The 19662-nt window shown below is 34.1% G+C and overlaps 1 protein-coding gene across 4 annotated transcripts in view; it reads left to right on the top strand.

Moving 5' to 3' along the window:
- Positions 1–19662, top strand: part of FAM172A (family with sequence similarity 172 member A) — a 452093-nt gene that overhangs the window by 174427 nt on the left and 258004 nt on the right. For all 4 annotated transcript variants that reach the window (XM_055120157.1, XM_055120093.1, XM_055119959.1 and 1 more), the window contains one exon: positions 7613–7831. In XM_055120157.1, coding sequence (XP_054976132.1) covers positions 7613–7831 — 219 coding nt within the window. The remainder of the gene's footprint in view (positions 1–7612; positions 7832–19662) is intronic.

Genomic DNA, 19662 nt, shown 5'->3' with positions numbered 1-19662 from the left:
CGGTGACATCATGTTTTGCATATTTTTGCATTTTAATGAGTTAGTCATTTAAAATGTTACAAAGAAACCATAACTCATAAGTAATTAAATTATTTAGTAGAAGAAGTATTGAGAAGATCTTCTGACATAGGTCACTGTGGGAAGGGAAATCATAATTGTATTCAGTTGCACCTGTTTGTTAGATAGTAGATGTATATAGAAGTTTTTCCCTTAGATTATGAAATCATTTTCATGCTTAAATATCTGTCTGTATACAGACTTATTCATATATATTCTCAAAGCAGTTCATTTTCACTGTTATGAGGTAAACTTAACTACCATTCAACACATACACATGTATGTACTCTCTACTATTTGGGATTAGTCATCCTTGAGAGTCTAACTCTCTTAGTTTTAGTAATGTTTTCTCATAATTTTTTTCTTCTTTTCTTTCTTTTCATATTCCTCTTTCTCTTGAAGGATAGGATGGTTTTATGTAGTCATTTTAGGGATTTGTACTTGATTCTGATATGAAATTTTCTACAGGACAGAAATATCATGAGACAAATGCTGACTTTCATAAGTATACCTAAGCTAGTGCTTGCTAGATAGTAGCTGCTTATTAAATATTTTTTGTAGGAATTGTTTAATGTGTTATTGGATTCTTAACTTTGTGGGATCTTTAATTATGTCCTCATTGTGGTAGGTAGACTCTGGGACCACAATCATAAAACAGTTACATTAGTATACCACAAAAATTTGGAAACTTTAAACAATATTTTACTTGGAAAAAAAACAGAGAGAGAGAGTTGGATTATTTTAAGAGAAAGTGGTTTTTTCTTTATCAATATTCTTAGGCATATTTTAATAATATTTTTTAAAGCCTAAGCACATGTTGTATGGTAAGATGGGTTAAAGTGATAATATTTTGAAAGGCCATGCTCCTACCACTCATTAGCTTCATAGCTATCATACTTATACAATTTTGTAATAAATTTTTAATAGGAAATAAGAAAATTGGTCTTTTGTAAAACATTGAGTATATAATCTTATGATTTTGAATGCAGAACATTAAAGTTCATAATCTGAGTTTTTCTGTCAAAGTAAGATGAAGGAGGCATTATTTGTAGGGTTCCTGATAAAATATTTCATTGACTGAGCAACAGTTAAAACTTGTTACTTCTTTTCAACTTAATTTGTGTATCTGTGGTTGTATGCTATATCTTATGAAAGGAGAAAAAAGAATATCAAAGATGTAAAAAGTGCCACAATGCCACAAATGTATCTGACATTGAAAATGAATAATAAATGTTTTATTAATGCTGTTGTATATTTACAGAATAGTTTGATTAGTAAGAAATGTATTGATTAGAAGAGAAATTTGTGAAGTTTAAGAAACATAGTGTTTCCTAGACTTTAAGAAGTCTAGGAAAAGTTAGAAACAGTTGGAGATAATATGGATAGGTGCAAAGTGAATGTTTTAAAATAAATAGCACTTGGATGACCTGGAATGTCAGAACTAGAGACAAGGGTATGTGTTTGTCAATATATCCTTCATGTTTTACAGACTCCTAAGGGAACAGGGGAAGATACAATTTCACCTTTTCTGTGCCAAAACATTTTAATTATATCTTCTTCCAACTACAGCGGTTCAGTAACCAAGGAGCTGACATTGATGCATGTGTTGATAAAGCTGCAAACATTCAAAATGAGATTAACAAAGATTTTGAGCAAAGGGTGACAGCTAATTTTGCACAGTATTCTGCATCTAATTCAGGCCAGCGTAATAATAGAATATTTTATAACTGTTTTGTTATTCAAAAGGACTTTTTGATAAATTTATTCTTATAGATATCTTGGTATGGTAGTCAAAATTATCTATCCTATGGCTTAAAACTATTTGCATTTATGGGTGTCACTCTGAAACAATATTAAAGGAAAGAAATCCTTTATTACAGTGTTTTTTTTAACCATACTTTATCCTTAGAACTCTTTGCATATACCCTAATTATTTTTGAGCCCACTTGCGGGAAAGTATAGAAATGGCAAGCAAGCATGTATTTTCTAATATATCTTAGTATGCACTAGTAAAATGGCCAAGAAAAGTTATATTCAATTTAATTAATAAAACTGTAGTTTCTTTATGTTCTTGAGCTCCTTTGAGCACATTTCAGTGTATTTCTTTACTCTTCTATTCTCTACTTGAAGGCAGCTGACAGTCTTCTTTCACTTTTCTTTTTGTTTGTGAAATTTTCTTTTCTTTTTTTTATCCACTCACTTCTCCATCTGCTTTCACTTTTGTTTGCTTGGGCCGTCTCTCATCCCAACTTGATAATGAGGAATGCAGTGTGACCCTGACCTCTATCAGCCCATGCATGACCTTTTGACTCTACCATATAACCTTTGACCTTCTCTTTGACAGCTTGATTAATTACCCTGTGTTATGATTTATGAGTAAGTGCTATGTAAAAATAATAGACAACAGGTGGTCCTCTGAAAACTTTTTGTGGCATGTTTTCTTTTACTGACTAACTTGATGAGCTATTTGAAGTTGGAAACTTAACTGGGATAATCTCTATTGGTCTATATTATGGTATTTTTATACCATGGACCTCGACATTAAAATTTAGGAGCTGAAATTTGAAGCCCAGTCATGACAAACATTTTACAAAATATTAGCAGGGTGCTGTCACCTAAATCCACATTGGGAAGAAGCACAAAAACGGAGTCAAGTGCCATTTCAGGCGTTTCAGTCCCAGGTCACGTCTTGAGAAAATTACTGAAATAATGGAGGGGGCATTTTTTCCAGCAGAGTTGCAGCTCCAATGCTATGTTTACTTTAACGCTTCACTAGTGACTTCTGATTGGTTGTCATGACCTCATCTCACTGTTGCACCTAGCATGTTGCAACAGTGGCATATACATACTCTTCTTGGGAAAAAGATGAGAAGAAAACATACATCTCTCAGAAAAAATGAATGGACAACGGTTTGTCCATTTTAACCCACGTGTAGATGTAGTGTATGCTTTGATTTTATCTCTGTTGAAGATGAGCACCTTCCTTTTTTCAAATTAAGCGACAGAATGAACTTAAAAATTGTGATGATACATCTGGGTAAAAATGGTCTATTGCAGATTATTACATGAAGACCAAAGCAAATAGTTCCATAGGTCAAAGGATTCTACTTTGGTCCATAACCTCTTTGGTCACATGTGACTTTTGGAATTAGCAAGTTAATATGCAGAGCTGAATGATTGCAGCTGATTTTTTGTTTAGTCAATCACAAGTGATTTGACAAGATACAGAATTTGTCACTATGTTTAATTTTTATTAGTAATTAATAGGCAAGTTAACTTGGATAAACCTTCAGCAACCTTTATCTGGGGGAATAAAGTACTTTTTGGTTTTGATTAGGCATTTAAAAATTTTATCTTTATGAAGAATCTTCAAAATAAGTACATTTCTATACTGTTAAAGTTTCCATAGTGAAGTTTCCTCTTTGCTTGTGTTCGGCATCACCATCATTCTTAACTTCTCTAACCTAAGCCATACTCTGTTGATTGAATGATAAATGAACTATTATTTGTTAGTAAACACATCTATTTCACAGTGAAGGAGATTGGAAGTGGGTATGTTCTTTTGTAGGTTGTCGTGGCAGGTGCTAAACTTAAGAAAATGCTATGCTAGTGATAAATTTTGAGGGTTTATGACTAAGATACCATAGTTTATACCTTATGGACAGAGATCTTGAAATGAACTACAGTTGTAGCTAAAAAGGGATAGAAAAAAATAAATCAATGCAATAAAGTTTACTTCTATCAGTATCTGTACTTTGGATCATCTTTTTGATCTATAAGATTATGTGATCAGATATAACTTAACAATTTTATGTATGCTTTGGCTCTGAAATATTGAATGTTGGGTTGACTTAGGTAAATCATTGTGAAGGATGCCAAAAGTTTTGTTTACTTAGGTGTAGAATGTTAGAAAATCAATTTGATCATTTTATCTTACTCAAAATAATAGAAGTTTCCATGTATATTTGAAATTAAGTTACCTTTTTATCTTATGTGATATTTCATATACATAATGTGTAGCTCAATATCAAAACAATGCTTCCATGCAAACTGTTAAAGGTTTTAAACATCAGGTAGAAAACTCCAGTTGGAGTGGTAGGGCTCACTTCTTAGTTCTTTTATAGTATATTCGGTGGCTGGTTTTATCATGCCATTTGTAAAACTTCATGGGCACATTTATATCTATGCTCTATATCTTTTTACTTCAGTATGTGTTGATTGAATGCCACTAGAAAATTGTATTTTTAATTATGTTTTGATTTCAGTACATTAATTGATACTGCTCTGTTTTAAATAGTGAAGTTTAGGTATTGGCTTACTGTCAGCTTTGTTCGCTTAGTATTTGACTCCTGCCTTCTACAAGTTAATGTGGACATGGCAAAAATCATTGTAGTTTTAGTATATTAAGGAATATTTTGGTAGTGTTTACCTGTGATAGAAAAATAAAAGAGATAAAATGCTGCCATACATCTGTGGAGGGAGCATGTAAATGGGAAACTTGACTTCGTTTTATTGCTCCAGCTTTCTCCTCCTCATCATAAAATAGTTATGAATGGTCTCAGAAAATTGCCATAATTTATCAGGAAAATTTTAATTGAAAAATGTAAGGTTTTTTTACAGAATGGTAATTGAATTTGCAACAAAGGCATTTATTAAAATTAGCTCTAATTTCTCTAGAAAATCTTCCTGAATAAATTCTGATTGTTATTCCAGTAATTAAATTGGCAGAATGAAATATCTAAATGATAAAATATTTTCTAAGTAAATTGTATGTTTAAAGAGAAACATTTATTGTTGAAATCTAAGTGATGAAATTTTTTAATTGATTTATATAGTGACAATTTAAATATAGAATCATTTTTCATCTTTTGATGCCTCGGTGAAAAATTGACAACGTGTCTTTATAAAATTGGACAAATGAGTCATGTAATTTTCAGTTACATAATCGATAACTTAGACAAATACTACTTCTTTGATGATTTATATGTGTGTGTGTGTTTTGTGTGTGTTTATTTGGATGGGAGATGTCAAATTTCAGATTTCATTTAAAATCACGCAGGCGCAATATTTTTTATTCTCTGACTTCTAAGAATGGAAATAAAAGCTTCTGCTCCAGTAGACCTAATATTATGAAAATACTCTTTCTATTGATCGAGTTAGAATTAGGGTAACAGTTTTGTAACACTTGCAGCTATAAATTTTATATGGAGACTTCACCTTTATTTGAAATTCATTCATGGTGCCACGATGAGGCTGTCATTCTATCAGTTTTTTAAAATCCTACTTTGTTACCTTGAGTTCGATTTTTTTGGGTATTTTTTTTGGTCTTGTAGTATATAGCTGTTTTCATATCTAAGAATTCTCAAATTCTGTTCTAGACTTGCTAACGTTCATGTATAAATATGAGAAGAGGGGGTTTGTGTGTGTGTGTGTGTGTGTGTGTGTGTGTGTGTGTGTGTGTGTGTGTGTGTGTTTAAAGTTCAATTCACTCAGAGAAGGCAGGGAAGAAGCATGACAGGAGACCACTTACTCACAGTACAGAATCTAGTAAGGAGGCAATTTTCTTTTTGGCCTATGGTGACCTTTTTTGACTATGTTCCTTACACCAGAGACAGTGTAGTGAATGCCTCCATTTCACCCTGTTTAGTAGAGTGCAACAGTGTTCTTTAACTTACTTTTGGTGGGAGGAGAAGTTATAACTGAAATTTGAGACGGGCGTGAAAAGTTGTAAGAGGCACAAGCAAGAGGGGTAGGAACTTACTTCAAATGTGATTTTAATAACTAGTCAAGTGTGTCCAACTGTAGAAAATCACCAAGTGACAATCTGTCTACCTGACAGTGATCACAATGAATTACAAGACTTTTGAATAGCTCTACAGATTAGAATAAAGCAGGACCAAATAAAATATCTTTTGTTGGTAAAACTTTGACTTGCCAGCTAAGAAACTTTCCGGGGGTGGGGAGGGGGAGCTGTCGCTTGTGCTTTGAAGTAGAACATTTAAAATTTGAAATTTGGAAAGCATTCTATAAGCCATTCCTGAGAGAGGTGTTTATCTTAAACTTTTATCCGAACATGTATTGAAGAATATGTGTTATATTGTTAGCTTGGTAATGTTATATAGTTTTCATATGTGTGTAAGACAAACATATCTTAATTAATAGTCCTATTATTAAAATCGGAATTTCAGTGATCTTGAAAAAAACTCAAATTATGTTATATTTTTAAACAATGGTATAATTTGATGGGTGGATAGGGGCCGGGAGAAGGGATAAAATGAGAATTAAAATGTTCCCAATAAACTTATGTGTAGTTTATAAAATCAGTTGTTTGAAAAAAACAGCAATGTCTAGCACTGTATTTTAAAATAAGATCATTGAGCCTATGCTAACATTGATTAACTATTATTGCTATCAAGTTTTAAAAATTCTTATTGATGACGCAAAAATGAATTAACATTTAAACTGAAATAAGAATGTTTAACTCTACAAGTGTAGGATGGGGAAAGTGACCTGTGTTTGTAAGCATGACATATCTTTAAAGTTTATTTTTCTTAACATTTATGTTTTTATTTTGCTATAATTTGTAGATATTTTAAGTGTGATCCTGTACATTTTACTTGGGGAAATTGGAATACTCACAGTACAGAATTGAATAAAAAAAGATGCGATTTATATTATTTTCAAAATTTTGTGTAATGTTTAATGTTATATCGTTTCCTTAATTGTACCATATAGATGTTTTCCCTTGCTAGGATTAATCGTACCCCAAAAAAAACTGTCTTTGAGTGTTTTTTTTATGTATTTTTCAACTTTGGGTCATATTTTCTTTAGTACTATAGTTAGTAAAGGGAAATGTTTATGGTAAATGAAAAACATAAGAAATTTTAGAATCAGAATTGCTTCTATACATTAGAACAGGGTATCAGTTTATTTTGTCTTATGATTTGTTTGTCCTCAAAGAAAGAGAGATTAAGAATTTCAAGGTACACAGGTGAACATTATATATTTAGGTCAGTAATGTATATGTTCATACATAGAGATGTACATATCATATGTAAATATATCAAAGTATATACTTGTATCTGTAGAATGTTAGATTAACTTTATTTGTTTTTCTTTTTCAAATGGAAAATCATTAAAACATACTTGTAAAGAAAAAAGAATCCTACAGAATGTGGTTTGGATTTTAAACTTAAGTTTCAAGGATGTCATTTTCTCAATATTTAAGTATTAATATTATTGAAAATATGCTTATTTCATTATTATTTTAGTGATTTTGGGTATTCTAGGAGACTAAAGTAGTTTTTAATTTAAGCTTTCTAATTTTTAAATTGTAATTATGTCATTTTGTTCTTATAATGTCTACTTATTTACACCCATGATGCAGGCAAACAGTTTTAATTGAATTTCTTTTGGAAAAATCTGATCTTTTTAAGGGAATATTTTAATAAACGTGCATTAGTATCAAGTCACGTAATATCAGATTTAAGAACTTTTTTATGGACTGGAATGTTTCTAAGATTAAATTACACTGCCTCCTTTGCTTTCAAAATAGGAAGGTTATGGCGTGATAGTACTGAATCCTAATGAAAACTATATTGAAGTAGAAAAGCCGAAGATACACTTACAGTCATCTTCTGATAGTTCAGATGAACCTGCAGAAAAACGGGAAAGAAAAGATAAAGTCTCTAAAGAAACAAAGAAGCGACGTGATTTCTATGAGAAGTATCGTAACCCCCAAAGAGAAAAGGAAATGATGCAGCTGTATATCAGAGTGAGTAATAAGATCATTACTATTCTTCATTATTTCCTTTATTTATATTTTATATGATTTATTTTGTTTATAAAATGCTGATTATTTTTTTAACAATTTCTTATGTGCTAGATGAGATGTTTTAACCAATCTACATGTTTTCTTTTGATTCAAAATTACAAATTACATAATTATTATTTCATTGTGATGTTTCATCTGTCTCAAATGCAGTTAATAATGCACTGTACAAAACATCAGCCTTCCTCTTGGGTGACAATAGTTTTATTGCATTGTTTTCCTAAAAGCAACCATCCATCCTCAGCCTAACTTCTGAGAGCAGGTGGAGGGAGAAAGAGTAATTAATATCTTAAGGAATAGTTGAGCTAGAATTGTTTGGGGAGAGTGTAATGAGGAAACTGTCCTTAGCTCTTTTCTTACCCAGTGGACCTTTGCACTGTGTAATGCCGGTAGCACGGGATCCTTAAAGCACTGTTGCACAAGAACTTCTGATTTTGCAGTGGGCACCATTTTATTCGGACTATGATACATCATGCATGGTATACATACTGTGCATTATATATATATGAGACACAATCATGCAATTTTCAAAGCCTTATTACAGATGCTAGAAATACTATGTAACAGTAAAGCATGTCAGGAATGCTGCTGGCTAAGTAAAATAGTAAATTGATATGCTCTTCAAAAGTGAACAATTCAGAACATTTAAACATAGACATATTAACATTTATGAATTATATTGTAAGACAGCAGTAAAGTTCACATCATTCCACTTGAGCTATTTTTACATTTACATTAAAAGCTCATTAATAAAATATTTCATATACCTTTGAGGGAAAATGTGTAGTTATCTGTGTTACTTTCTTCTACCTCTAGTTCCATGGCATAATCACTGTACTTTTGGGAATCTTACTGCAGATAGTCAAGACATTTGTTTGTGGGTCAGTCTGTTGAGTAAGTTATGACAGCTAAGCAGGAGTGAGAGAAGCATAGAAATCCTCAAGGGCCCCTCCCCCACAAAGTGTATTCAGACCAAGATTACTAAAAACGTACCATAGATGAATTCAGGCAACTTTAAAGTTCCGAGAAGTTTATTTCTAATGTACTTTTTGAAAATAAAACCAATATTATGCTTTCAGCTGGCTTGTTCTAGTGCAGTTATTTATCTGGCCCTTTCTTTCCTTTGAGTGCATTAGGGTTATGAAGTCACCTTCTCTCTCAGTGTCCTAATCTTCCTGTTAAATGATCTAGTCTGTCAACCAGCATCTTATGAAAGACCTGCCTCTTCTCTCCAGCTTCCAAAATTAATTGTATAGAGATTTTTGAAATATATAGTAATTGAATGTTCACTTGCCTACGTAAGATAAAAATGAATTTGTAGTTTTTATTTCTTCTTTAACATATTTGTGTATTGTGTGTACAGTTTAAACATCTTTTTCTGACATCTGTCTTGTAGCTTTTATTTCTCCTGTTTTTATTATTCTTTATCTTGTCACTGTTACTTTGATTTTTGTCTTTTGTTCTTCTGTATATGTGTATTTTCTTTACTCTGTTTTTCACATCTGTTACATTTATCCCTGCTTCTATTTTTTTCTTACCCCAAGGGGGGAAATCTTCTTATGTTGCTTTATTGTTAGGATCTGCTCTCTTTCCCTTTGTCTTTTTTCTTTAATTCTTTTATCTCCTTTATGCTACTGCCATATTTACTTATATCCTTATCATGTATTTTTGTCTCTCTCTCCCTTTTCTTTTTTTTTTCTATTTTATTCATCAAACTGGGATCCTATTGAAAGCTCTATATAAATGAAGTAATGTAGATGATACAACTTTGTACCTGTAGTCTTAGTTCACAGATGTTATTTTTAAACAAACAAACCTCTTTTCTTCTAAAATCTCCAACCATACAAGAAGGTAGAGTTAGTTATGAGCATCTTCAGACCTATTTCTAGGTAGGCATGATCCTGTAGTGAGAAAGGGAAAAATGGTTCATTTGTATACAGCACTTTAATTTTTTGTCTATTTTTGATCCACTTAAGAAATGACTTCTGGTAATTTCCTTCCCTCTACATATCTCCAAACAAATGTTGTTTGTGATTTTCATATAGAGAGCATGGCATAAGATGGATATAAATTAACTTATTTATTATTCTCCTAATCTTTACATTTGAAATTTATTATTTATTCTTGGGAGCACCACTAAGTAGGTGGGTCAAATAATTCCATTCTTATTTTATGCTTAGGAAAACTGTCTTATAAATGGTTCACTTTGTGTAGGATCATGTCACTAGTAATGGTGGAACTAAGGGTTGAGATCAGGACATCAAATTGCTATATATCAGGGCCCACAGCCCCTTTTTGTCACGGTGTTCTAACTGATTGAAAACAAAATGTGTATCTGAGGTATGAAAATTATACTGTATCACTGTATCACTGTCATCCCGTTGCTCATCGATTTGCTCAAGCGGACACCAGTAACGTCTCTATTGAGACTTGTTATTAATGTTTTTGGCATGTTGAATACTAGTTAAAATAATTTTCTAATTTAATAAAAACAAATTTTTAATTTGATATAATAACTCCAATGGTTATGTAGACTATTGAGTAGCTATTCTTTACTATATAAATTATATGAAATATCAAAAATTTATATGAAAAGACAATTTACAATAAATCACTGTCATACCATTGCTCATCAGTTTGCTCGAGCGGGCACCAGTAATGTATCCACTGTGAGACTTGTTGTTACTGTTTTTGGCATATTAAATACGCCACGGGTAGCTTGCCAGGCACTGCCGTGCGGGCAGGATACTCTCAGTAGCTTGCCAGGCTCTCTGAGAGTGGTGAAGGTATCGAACCCAGGTCAGCTACGTGCAAAGCAAACCCCCTACCTGCTGTGCTATTGCTCCAGCCCAATTTAAAATAAATATGTAAATAAATATAAAATATGTATTATCTGTTTTGTTTTGAGACTGTACTATGCAGTGCTCAGTAAATTCCTAACTCAGTGTTTGGGGACCACTCAGTGGTGTCAGGCCTCCAACCCAGCCTCCCATGTGCCAAGCACATGCTCTGCCCGTTGTGCGATCTCCCCATCCCTATATTTCTTTTTTTTCCTTTCTTTTTTTTTTCTTTGCTTTTAGGGTCACACCTGGCAATGCAGAGGGGTTACTCCTGGCTCTGCATTCAGGACCTACCCCTGGCGGTGTTCAGGGGACCGTACGGGATGCTGGGAATCAAACCCAGGTTGGCCGCATGCAAGGCAAATGCCCATGCCCGCTGTGCTATCGCTCCAGCCACCCTATATTTTCTTTTAAAGAATTAGTAATATCTATCCAGTTTTACCGATATGGAGACTGAGGGTCAAAACTTTGTAGTTTTCTCCTGTTAATCTAACTCTTTATATAAATTCTATGAAGGCAAGGACTTTGTTTTGCTCACTACTACATCCCCTGAAACTAGAACACTGCCTTCATAATAAATGTTTTAGAACCTTCATAATAAATTGCATTGGATATATAAGATAATCAATTTATACATAAAACTCCAAATTTCTGCTGCTGTGTCCTGCATCTTTAAATTAATGCAACTGTTTCTATGAAGAAGCATTCACATAAGCCAAAATTGAATTTTACATTGTGGGTTCCCTACCTAATCTAGTGGCTTTTTAATTATAATTAAAAAGTTAGTATGTCAAGATTTTTTTGATACTTTGATTCAGTCATTGCATTTTTTTCTAAAATGTATGAAATAGGGGCTGGAGCGATAGTACAACAGGTAAGGTGTTTGCCTTGCATGCGGTCAACCCGAGTTTGATTCCCAGCATTCCATATGGTACCCCGAGCACCGCCAAAAGTAATTCCCGAGTGCATGAGCCAGGAGTAACTATTATCATGATGCCAATATTATAAAAGAAAATTAGAGTGCTTCTGCTGACTTACTGCTGTTTCTATTCTACAGTCTTTGTTTCTTTGCTTCCTGTCCATTCCCTAATCCAAATTTTGTTCATATTAGAGTGCCCAGGTGAAAGTCCATCACTTTTTCTTTATTTATTTTTAGTTTTTTGGCCACGCTCAGTGAGGGTCAGGGTTTACTCCTGGCTCTGTGCTCCTGTTGGCGCTCAGGGGACCATATGGGATGCTGGGAATCAAATCTGGGTCCAGCATGTGCAAGGCAAGCTCCCTAGCCATTGCACATCTCAAAGAATTTTGGCATCCATCAAAAATATTTTTCTCATTTTAATGAGTGACCTTTTCATTCTATGACTCAGGAAAATTGCAGTAGTTTTATGTAAATATATATATATGGAATTTATGATGTCATGTTAAGATATCTGTATTTCCTAACACTGTTTTTTAAATTGAATCATCATTTACAAGGTTGTTCTTGATTGGGCTTCAGTCATACAGTGTGCCAATACCTATTTCACCATCAATTCCTAACACTACTAATAGTGCAATGTATCTTGTAGTTCTTTCTATTAACTCTCTTTACAGTCTTCCAGTTCTTGAGTATGTTTATCCAATTGCAAGTTTAAACATTTCTGAATGTATGCATATGTGTTAGTTTTTATAATATTACAGAGAATACTTTGAGGGAGTCAGGAAATGATACTAAATTTATTCACCATATTCCACGTCCTAAAAGGAGATTAAAGCTAAAAGATTAGACTTTTGTCCAGAGACTTCCACATGTCATGCTGAAACTGAAGAGGACAAGTAGTCAAACTAAGGAATACCATCAGTTTAAATTTCTTTACTGTATGGAGGTGGAATGCGGGCAAAGTTGACATAGTACTGAACTATCTAATCTTGGGTGGAAACTACTTGACTGTCTCTTCCCTAAATTGAGACTTAGTTGTGGGCTTTGATGATGGGTATAGTAAAGAAGAGGGATTGAACCTAGCATATTAAACAATGACAATAACAACAACAAAAGACTCTAGGAGTAAAGACAGTGAGAGAGTTACATGGCCAGAGAAAGAAAAATCCAAATGTGGAGGAGACACATTTTCAGAATAGAATTCTTGGCAGGAATTGGCATTACACGTTGAAGATACTAAAATATTTATGGATTGATTGCTTGTTAACATCCATCAAAAATCATTTTTCCTTAATATTCCGATACTTGTATCTAATGTTTGGCTGATTTCTTTTTTTTTTTTAGGGGACAGAGAGGAGGGGGGCGGGGGCAGGGGCAGGGCTGGGGAGGAAGAAGAAGGGAGGGAGAGAGGGAGAGAGGGCGGGCGAAAACCCGGAGGGGGAGTTGGCTGATTTTTTTTTAAGCATTGCTATGGATTTTTACAGTTGTTCAGAAATAGCCCAAACCAAAGCTTTTTTTAAAATAAAAAATGGTTTTATTTTAAAAATATTTTGATATCCTGTGCTTTACAATACTACTAATAATGGTTTCTTATGCACATAGTTCAAACACCACAGCCATCACCAAAAAGATAGGAAGATAGGTTTTAATGGTCTGATTTGTTTTTGTCCACGGTATTGATGAAAGCTAGTAAATATCTTGTTTTCTTTATATTTCTTTTCTTCTCTGCTGATAGTGCCAAAAAGTCATTTCTTGCTGGTGTTGTAGCACCCAAATTCAATTTTTATATGTTGTAATCAATAACTGTTTAATTGCTGGAACCACTTGATTTTCCTAGTGTATTCAAGTATGAATTTTCTTTTTCTCTGGCATCTAGTAAATAGCCAAAATCTCCTCTCAGATGTTTGCAAATATGTAGTATACACAAGCCAGAAGTATAGTAGAAATCAGGCCTAAAATTTTAAGATTGACAAAGCATAACTTTTATTTACTAGAGGAGTATGAATGAATAGGGCTAACTATTGGGTTATGTAGCACATTTCTAATATATTAGGAGTCGAGCCTGAGAGATCAAAGTACTTACTGCTTCATGTGGTAACTTTCCTTAACTATGAAATAATGTACTTTCTGGCATATATTATGGCTTATTAAGGGGATTGATTTGGTCTAGGCAATAAACATCATGTCAGACATGCCTGGCAGGAAAACCTGCTTAATATGTTTTATAATAAGATGGAATTTTTTGTTCTCGAAAACATCTGCCAACTGAATTCAAGAGTGAAGACAGAAAATGTCATCAATTTACTGGTAATCCTATGAATTTAGTTTCTTTTTGAGCAACACATATCAAGACACACACAATTCCCAGTGTTAATCACCACTGGTTATAGTACTTTGTAAAATGATGAAACAAAAACATTTTATTTTTATATAATGTGCTAATTAATTCATAATGAATTTTAATATTTAAACTGATAAAATTTTAACAAGCATCTTGCCAACAGATCATTTTTTAAAGCATCTGTTTTTTAATGTGTTGGGTTGAGAACTGAGTCAAATGGCTAAATATGTACATATATTCTTTTAAAAAACATATTTCCACCCCCATTATTATAGATCCACTACTTTTTCCCCTTAGACCACCAGAGGCTGCTGCTGATCGTAATGCATGTTTGCAGTGCTCAAATACTGAATACCCTAATCACTCTCCCACTCTCCACCTTTTTTCTTCCTTCGTTCCATAGCACAGCTCTTTTTTTTTTTCTTTATTTTGGGTCACACCTGACAATGCACAGGGGTTACCTCCTGACTTCGCACTCAGGAATTATCCTGGCAGTGCTCAGGGGACCATATGGGATGCTGGTAACCGAACCCGGGTTGGTTGCATTTAAGGCAAACGGCCTACCCGCTGTGCTATTGCTCCAGCCCCAAGCACAACTCTTAAAATCCCGTTGCTGTCACTGTCATCGATTTGTTTGAGCGGACACCAGTGACATCTCTCTTTGAGAGACTTATTATTACTGTTTTTGCCATATCCAATACGCACGGGTAGCTTGCCAGGCTCTGCCTTGTGGGCTAGATACTTTCGGTAGCTTGCCGGGCTCTCCGAGAGGGGCGGAGGAATCGAACTCGGGTCAGCTGCGTGAGGAAAAGAGAAAAAGGTAGACTTAGCTAGTAGCTTAAAAATTAATGTAAAATGTAACATTTTAAGCATTGTTTGTGTTCTAAGACATTTACATTTTTTCAAATGAACTTAGAACCTATAGTCATTAAAAATAAATTATGACAATAGTTAAAATTAAAATAAAATTTCCTGTTCTTAGTATGTGACTTTCAGAATTATACCCATAACAAAGAAATAGTATAGAAAGAATATTGAAAGTGAAATCTGAGAAACCAGTGTCAAATTCTCTTTTACTTAATGTAGCATGACATCTATAATTCATTTCTTTTATTTTTATTTATTATTTTATATTATTTTTCATTGAAATGTCATTGGTGTACAAAAGTATGGAAGTTTATATGTTTCAGATGGCCACCAACCATCGTTTTCATCATTACAATCGATTGGACCCTCCTATAATTCACCTTATTGACCTCTTTCAGTAGCCTCAATTCAGTCATCAGAGTCTAACGATTTATTACACAGTGTCTTTTGCCTTCCTTTATTTCTTTATATTCCATATATAAGTGCTATTATCTAGTATATGTAATTCTTCTTCTGACATGTCACTTAGCATGACCTCCTCCAGTTCTGTTCAGGTTATAGTAAAGGCAGTATCTCATCATAGTATTCCATTGATATACATGTGTTTATACATACGTGTGTGTGTGAGAGAGACATTCTCTTTATCCACTCATGTGTTGTCACTTGGATTGTTTCCAGATCTTGGGTACTGTAAATAACACTACAGTGAACATAGGTGTTCATGTATCTTTTCTGATTTTTGTTTTAGTGTTCTTTGCATAGATATCTAGGAGTGGAACTACTACATCATATGGTAAATCTATTTTTAATACTTTGAGAAATCTACAAGCTGTTTTCCATTGTGAGTTCCTTATATAGTGTGGATATTAAACTTGCAGATATATTATGTGCAAATATTTTCTCCTGTTCAGTAGGATACCTTTTTGTTTGTGGTAGTTAATTTCACTGTAGGGAAATCCTTAAGTTTTACGTTATCCCCTTTATTTTTGCTTTTGCTTTTTTTGCCAGTGGAATTGAATCACCAAAGATATCACTGAAGGAACAGAGAGTGCAGTGGGTTAGGTACTTGCTAAGCGTGCAGCTGACCTGGGTTCAGTCCCCAGCACCACATATAGTCCCCACAGCACTGCAAAAAAAAGAAAAAAAAAAGACACTGAAGTTAGTATTGTAGTGCTTGGCCATTGTTTTCTTCTATGTATTTTATGGTTTGGCACCCAAATCTTAAAATCTTAAAATTCATTTTGAGTTGACTGAGTTGACTTTGTGCATGGTGTGATAAAATGATTCATTTTCATTCATCTGAATAAGACTAGTTTCCCCAGCATCATTCGTGGAAGAGACTTTATTTTCACCATTCTATGCTCTTGGCTCCTTTGTGATATATTAACTACTCATATGTGTGAAAGTTTATTTATTGGCTCTCAGTCCTAATGCATTACCCTGTATATCTATTTTTTTATTTACCATGCCAAAGACGAAATGAGGGTCAGCTGCATTGCAGTAAGCAACTTAACTCCTGTACATTCTGTCCACCCCCTAGAATCCTTTTTCTATAGATGGTTTATGTAATGTGAAACTAGACTTCTTAGACTCTGGAACTCTCCAGGTGTCAGAGGGCACGACCTCAGATGCAGCTGACGGGAGGGTGCTTTCTGTTTGTTGGGATAGAGAAGGTAGATTTCCATGGGAGTGCTGAGGCTTGTTTTATGTTTGTTTTTGTTGGCTAGTTTGCTTGTTTTCTATAAAGGGGCTCATGGGAACTGGAGCAATTGAAGGTAAAATGGAATGGATATTTGGAACAGAGTTGTTTAGTAAGGCGTTTAGACCTACCCGTTTTGACTGTCCTCGGAGGACTCGGGAAGCAATGTAGGCGGATCCCTTCACCTGCTGCTAACACCACAGTAGCTGCTCATTGAAAACTGGATGTGATCCCACACTGATCAGAAAAGCAGATTGTGGGTTTAGATTTTTTTTCTTTCCTTTTTCACTTCTCTTCTGCAGTGGTTGAAGGTTCTAAAGAATTATCTACTCCCTTTGCATTTTAGCAACTGCAACCTTCGTTCCCCTCTTTTATCTCCCCCAAATGGATCTTTTTTTGCTTTCCAGGGGATGTCAAATGTTTGTTCTGTTTTCCAGCTGGAGTATAATCCCCATTTTTACTTGCTTTTCACAGGTACTGTGACCAGCGGTGCCTCCATGTCTTATGCATACTTTGTATTAGACTAATCCTATAGTGGATAAGCATTGAATGCTAGCTTTCAATATACATATAAAGTGTTTTAAACATAGCATTTACTTTGAAAGTGTTCATATAATTATTTCAATGTCTTTGATTTCAAGTTGCATTGAATCCAAGTTGCAGTTGACATAATTCTTATTTCTGGAGTTATGCTCTTTCTCATTCTCCAAGTTGAGTTCCTCTTATTCTATGTCACAGATGATATATGACATTGATTGTCTAAAGTACAGGTGACGTGACCGTGCCTCTATACTGCTGTGCTCAAGAGTAGTGGTTTTTGGGATTGGAGTAATAGCACAGCGGGTAGAGCGTTTGCATGCTACTGACCTGGGTTCGATTCCCAGCATCCCATATGGTCCCCAAGCACCAGCAGGAGTAATTCCTGAGTGCACAGCGCCAGGAGTAACCCCTGAGCATTGCAGGTGTGACTCAAGAAGGAAAGAAAGAAAAAAGAATGGTGGTCCTTATACTTTTGAAACTTCCACACCTTGGAAAAGATAAAAAAAAAAAAAAGGAATTTCTTATCTCTAACTTTGCTTTGCATTTGTGACCCTCTTTGTCTAGTTAGAAGTAGTGGGATGGGCCAGAGGCCAGAGAGAGAGCAGAGATTATGATGCTCACCTTCCACATAATGTCTGCCAAGTGTTGCCAGGAGTGATCTCTGACCACAGAGCCAGAAATAAGACTTGAACACATCCTGGTGTCCACATGCCCCCACCCCACTCCCCTAAAAAAGAAATCAATGAATAAAGTAAGGAGAAATAGATAAATAATTGTAGTTTATGTATTTAGCCTTGAAATTCAAGCCCAGCTATGTTTGGGCCTTTAGGACTATAACCTGGTAGGCATAAACACAGGAAGAATTTGAATTAGATTCTGGGTTACCTGATGATAAACAAGGCTTCTGGACTTAAAAAATGGGATATTCACACTCATGTCCACCCTGCAAATTAGGCTTCAGGTCGAAGAGTTAGTCTGACTGTGATTGGTCAAGTTTAGGTCCTTAGTGGTCTGTGGGGACTGACTTTGTTTCACTTTCTTATGGTCCATTTCATCTCATATCCTTATTAATTTTATTCTCAATGTCATTTTCATTAATTTAATGCTAGAAGAAAACATTGCTTTTCCCTCAAAAATATTAATTTTAAATTGTAATTGGTGACTCATTTGGGGAGCTCATGAAATAAAAATGAAATTAGCTTTGATTATCCATCTTAATGGTCATCTATCAAGACTTTATCTAATTTCTTTTTGTCCTTAAGAAACAGAACAAATAGTTCACATACTTAAAGCTTACCAAAAGTTCAGTGTGGTGTTTTTCTGCGAAATTTCAGAAAATTCTCTTTCCCCCAGGGGTCAATAAGGAGAAACAAAATAGGTCTTGATTAAAGATACTATCACATTTGATAATTTTTTAGTACTTTGATACTTTTTAATAGTCACTATCTTTTCTATTAGAAAGTATTCTTTCTAAAAATTCTGGACCAAAGTTTTACATTTTCACAATAAAAACCAGGAATACTAATAATTTCCACAGCCATATAGTGGTTTTAATTGGCTTACATAAAAATTGCTTTGTACCATCAGATGAAAGTTCAGCATAAGAGGTGGGGCTTTTATACTGCTAAATTAAGTAAATCTATCAAAACTAAAATCTGTTTTAGTCGTATTACTGAGAAAAAGAACTCTTTTTTGTAGTGTTGCTGATATAAATTTTTGGCAGTGGAACAGTTTTTTCCATATTAAAAGAAGTGTTTAATTCATTCAGCCCACACTTGTTTACTGTTTTATATAAGGAATACATGTAGGAAGAACACTACTTGTACGAGTAGTAGTCTGCTAGAATATGTTGCCAAAAGAATAATACCTGAAACTTAGTAGGTAGTTTTATAGACATTCCCAACCCAGATAGTTTATTTCTAGAAATAGATAAAGAAATTAGATGTAGATTAAGAAAGTGGGATTAAAAGAAATTTTAATTTTCTCAGGTTTGCACTGTTAGAGTCAGAGCTAGTTTTTTATATAAATTTTCTGCTTAGGATTTTGGTTATTGAATTTTTCTTTTTAATTAAAAAAAAAGTGTTTGTTTTGTTTGTTTTGGGCTACACCTGGCAGTGCTCAGGGCTTACTCTATGTGTTGAGTTCAGAGATCACTCTTTTTTTTAAAAAAAAAATTTTTTTTATTGAATCACCATGTGGGAAGTTACAAAGTTCTCAGGTTTATGTCTCAGTTATACAATACTCAAACACCCATCCCTTCACCCGTGCCCATAGTCCACCACCAAAAACCCCAGTATACCTTCCACCCCCCACCCCCCGCCCCCATCCCTGCCTGCTTAGTTGATAAATTTCACTTCATTTTCACTTTACCTTGATTACATTCCATATTTCAACACAACATTCAGTATTGTTGGAGTTTTCCCCCAAGAAAGACAACCTTACTGCCAATGCAGCATTTGATAATTAGTTTTCCATTGCTGAGACTGGAAAGATATGGAGTCCCGTTGTTTCAAGTACATAGAATTTTTCCCCCCTCCTTCCCGCACCACCAAGTTCATGCCTGCTTAA

The sequence above is a fragment of the Sorex araneus genome, chromosome 1 (assembly GCF_027595985.1).
Source record: "Sorex araneus isolate mSorAra2 chromosome 1, mSorAra2.pri, whole genome shotgun sequence".
NCBI lineage: Eukaryota > Metazoa > Chordata > Mammalia > Eulipotyphla > Soricidae > Sorex > Sorex araneus.
Note: the sequence above shows the minus strand (reverse complement) of the source record. Positions and strands in the feature narration are given on the sequence as shown.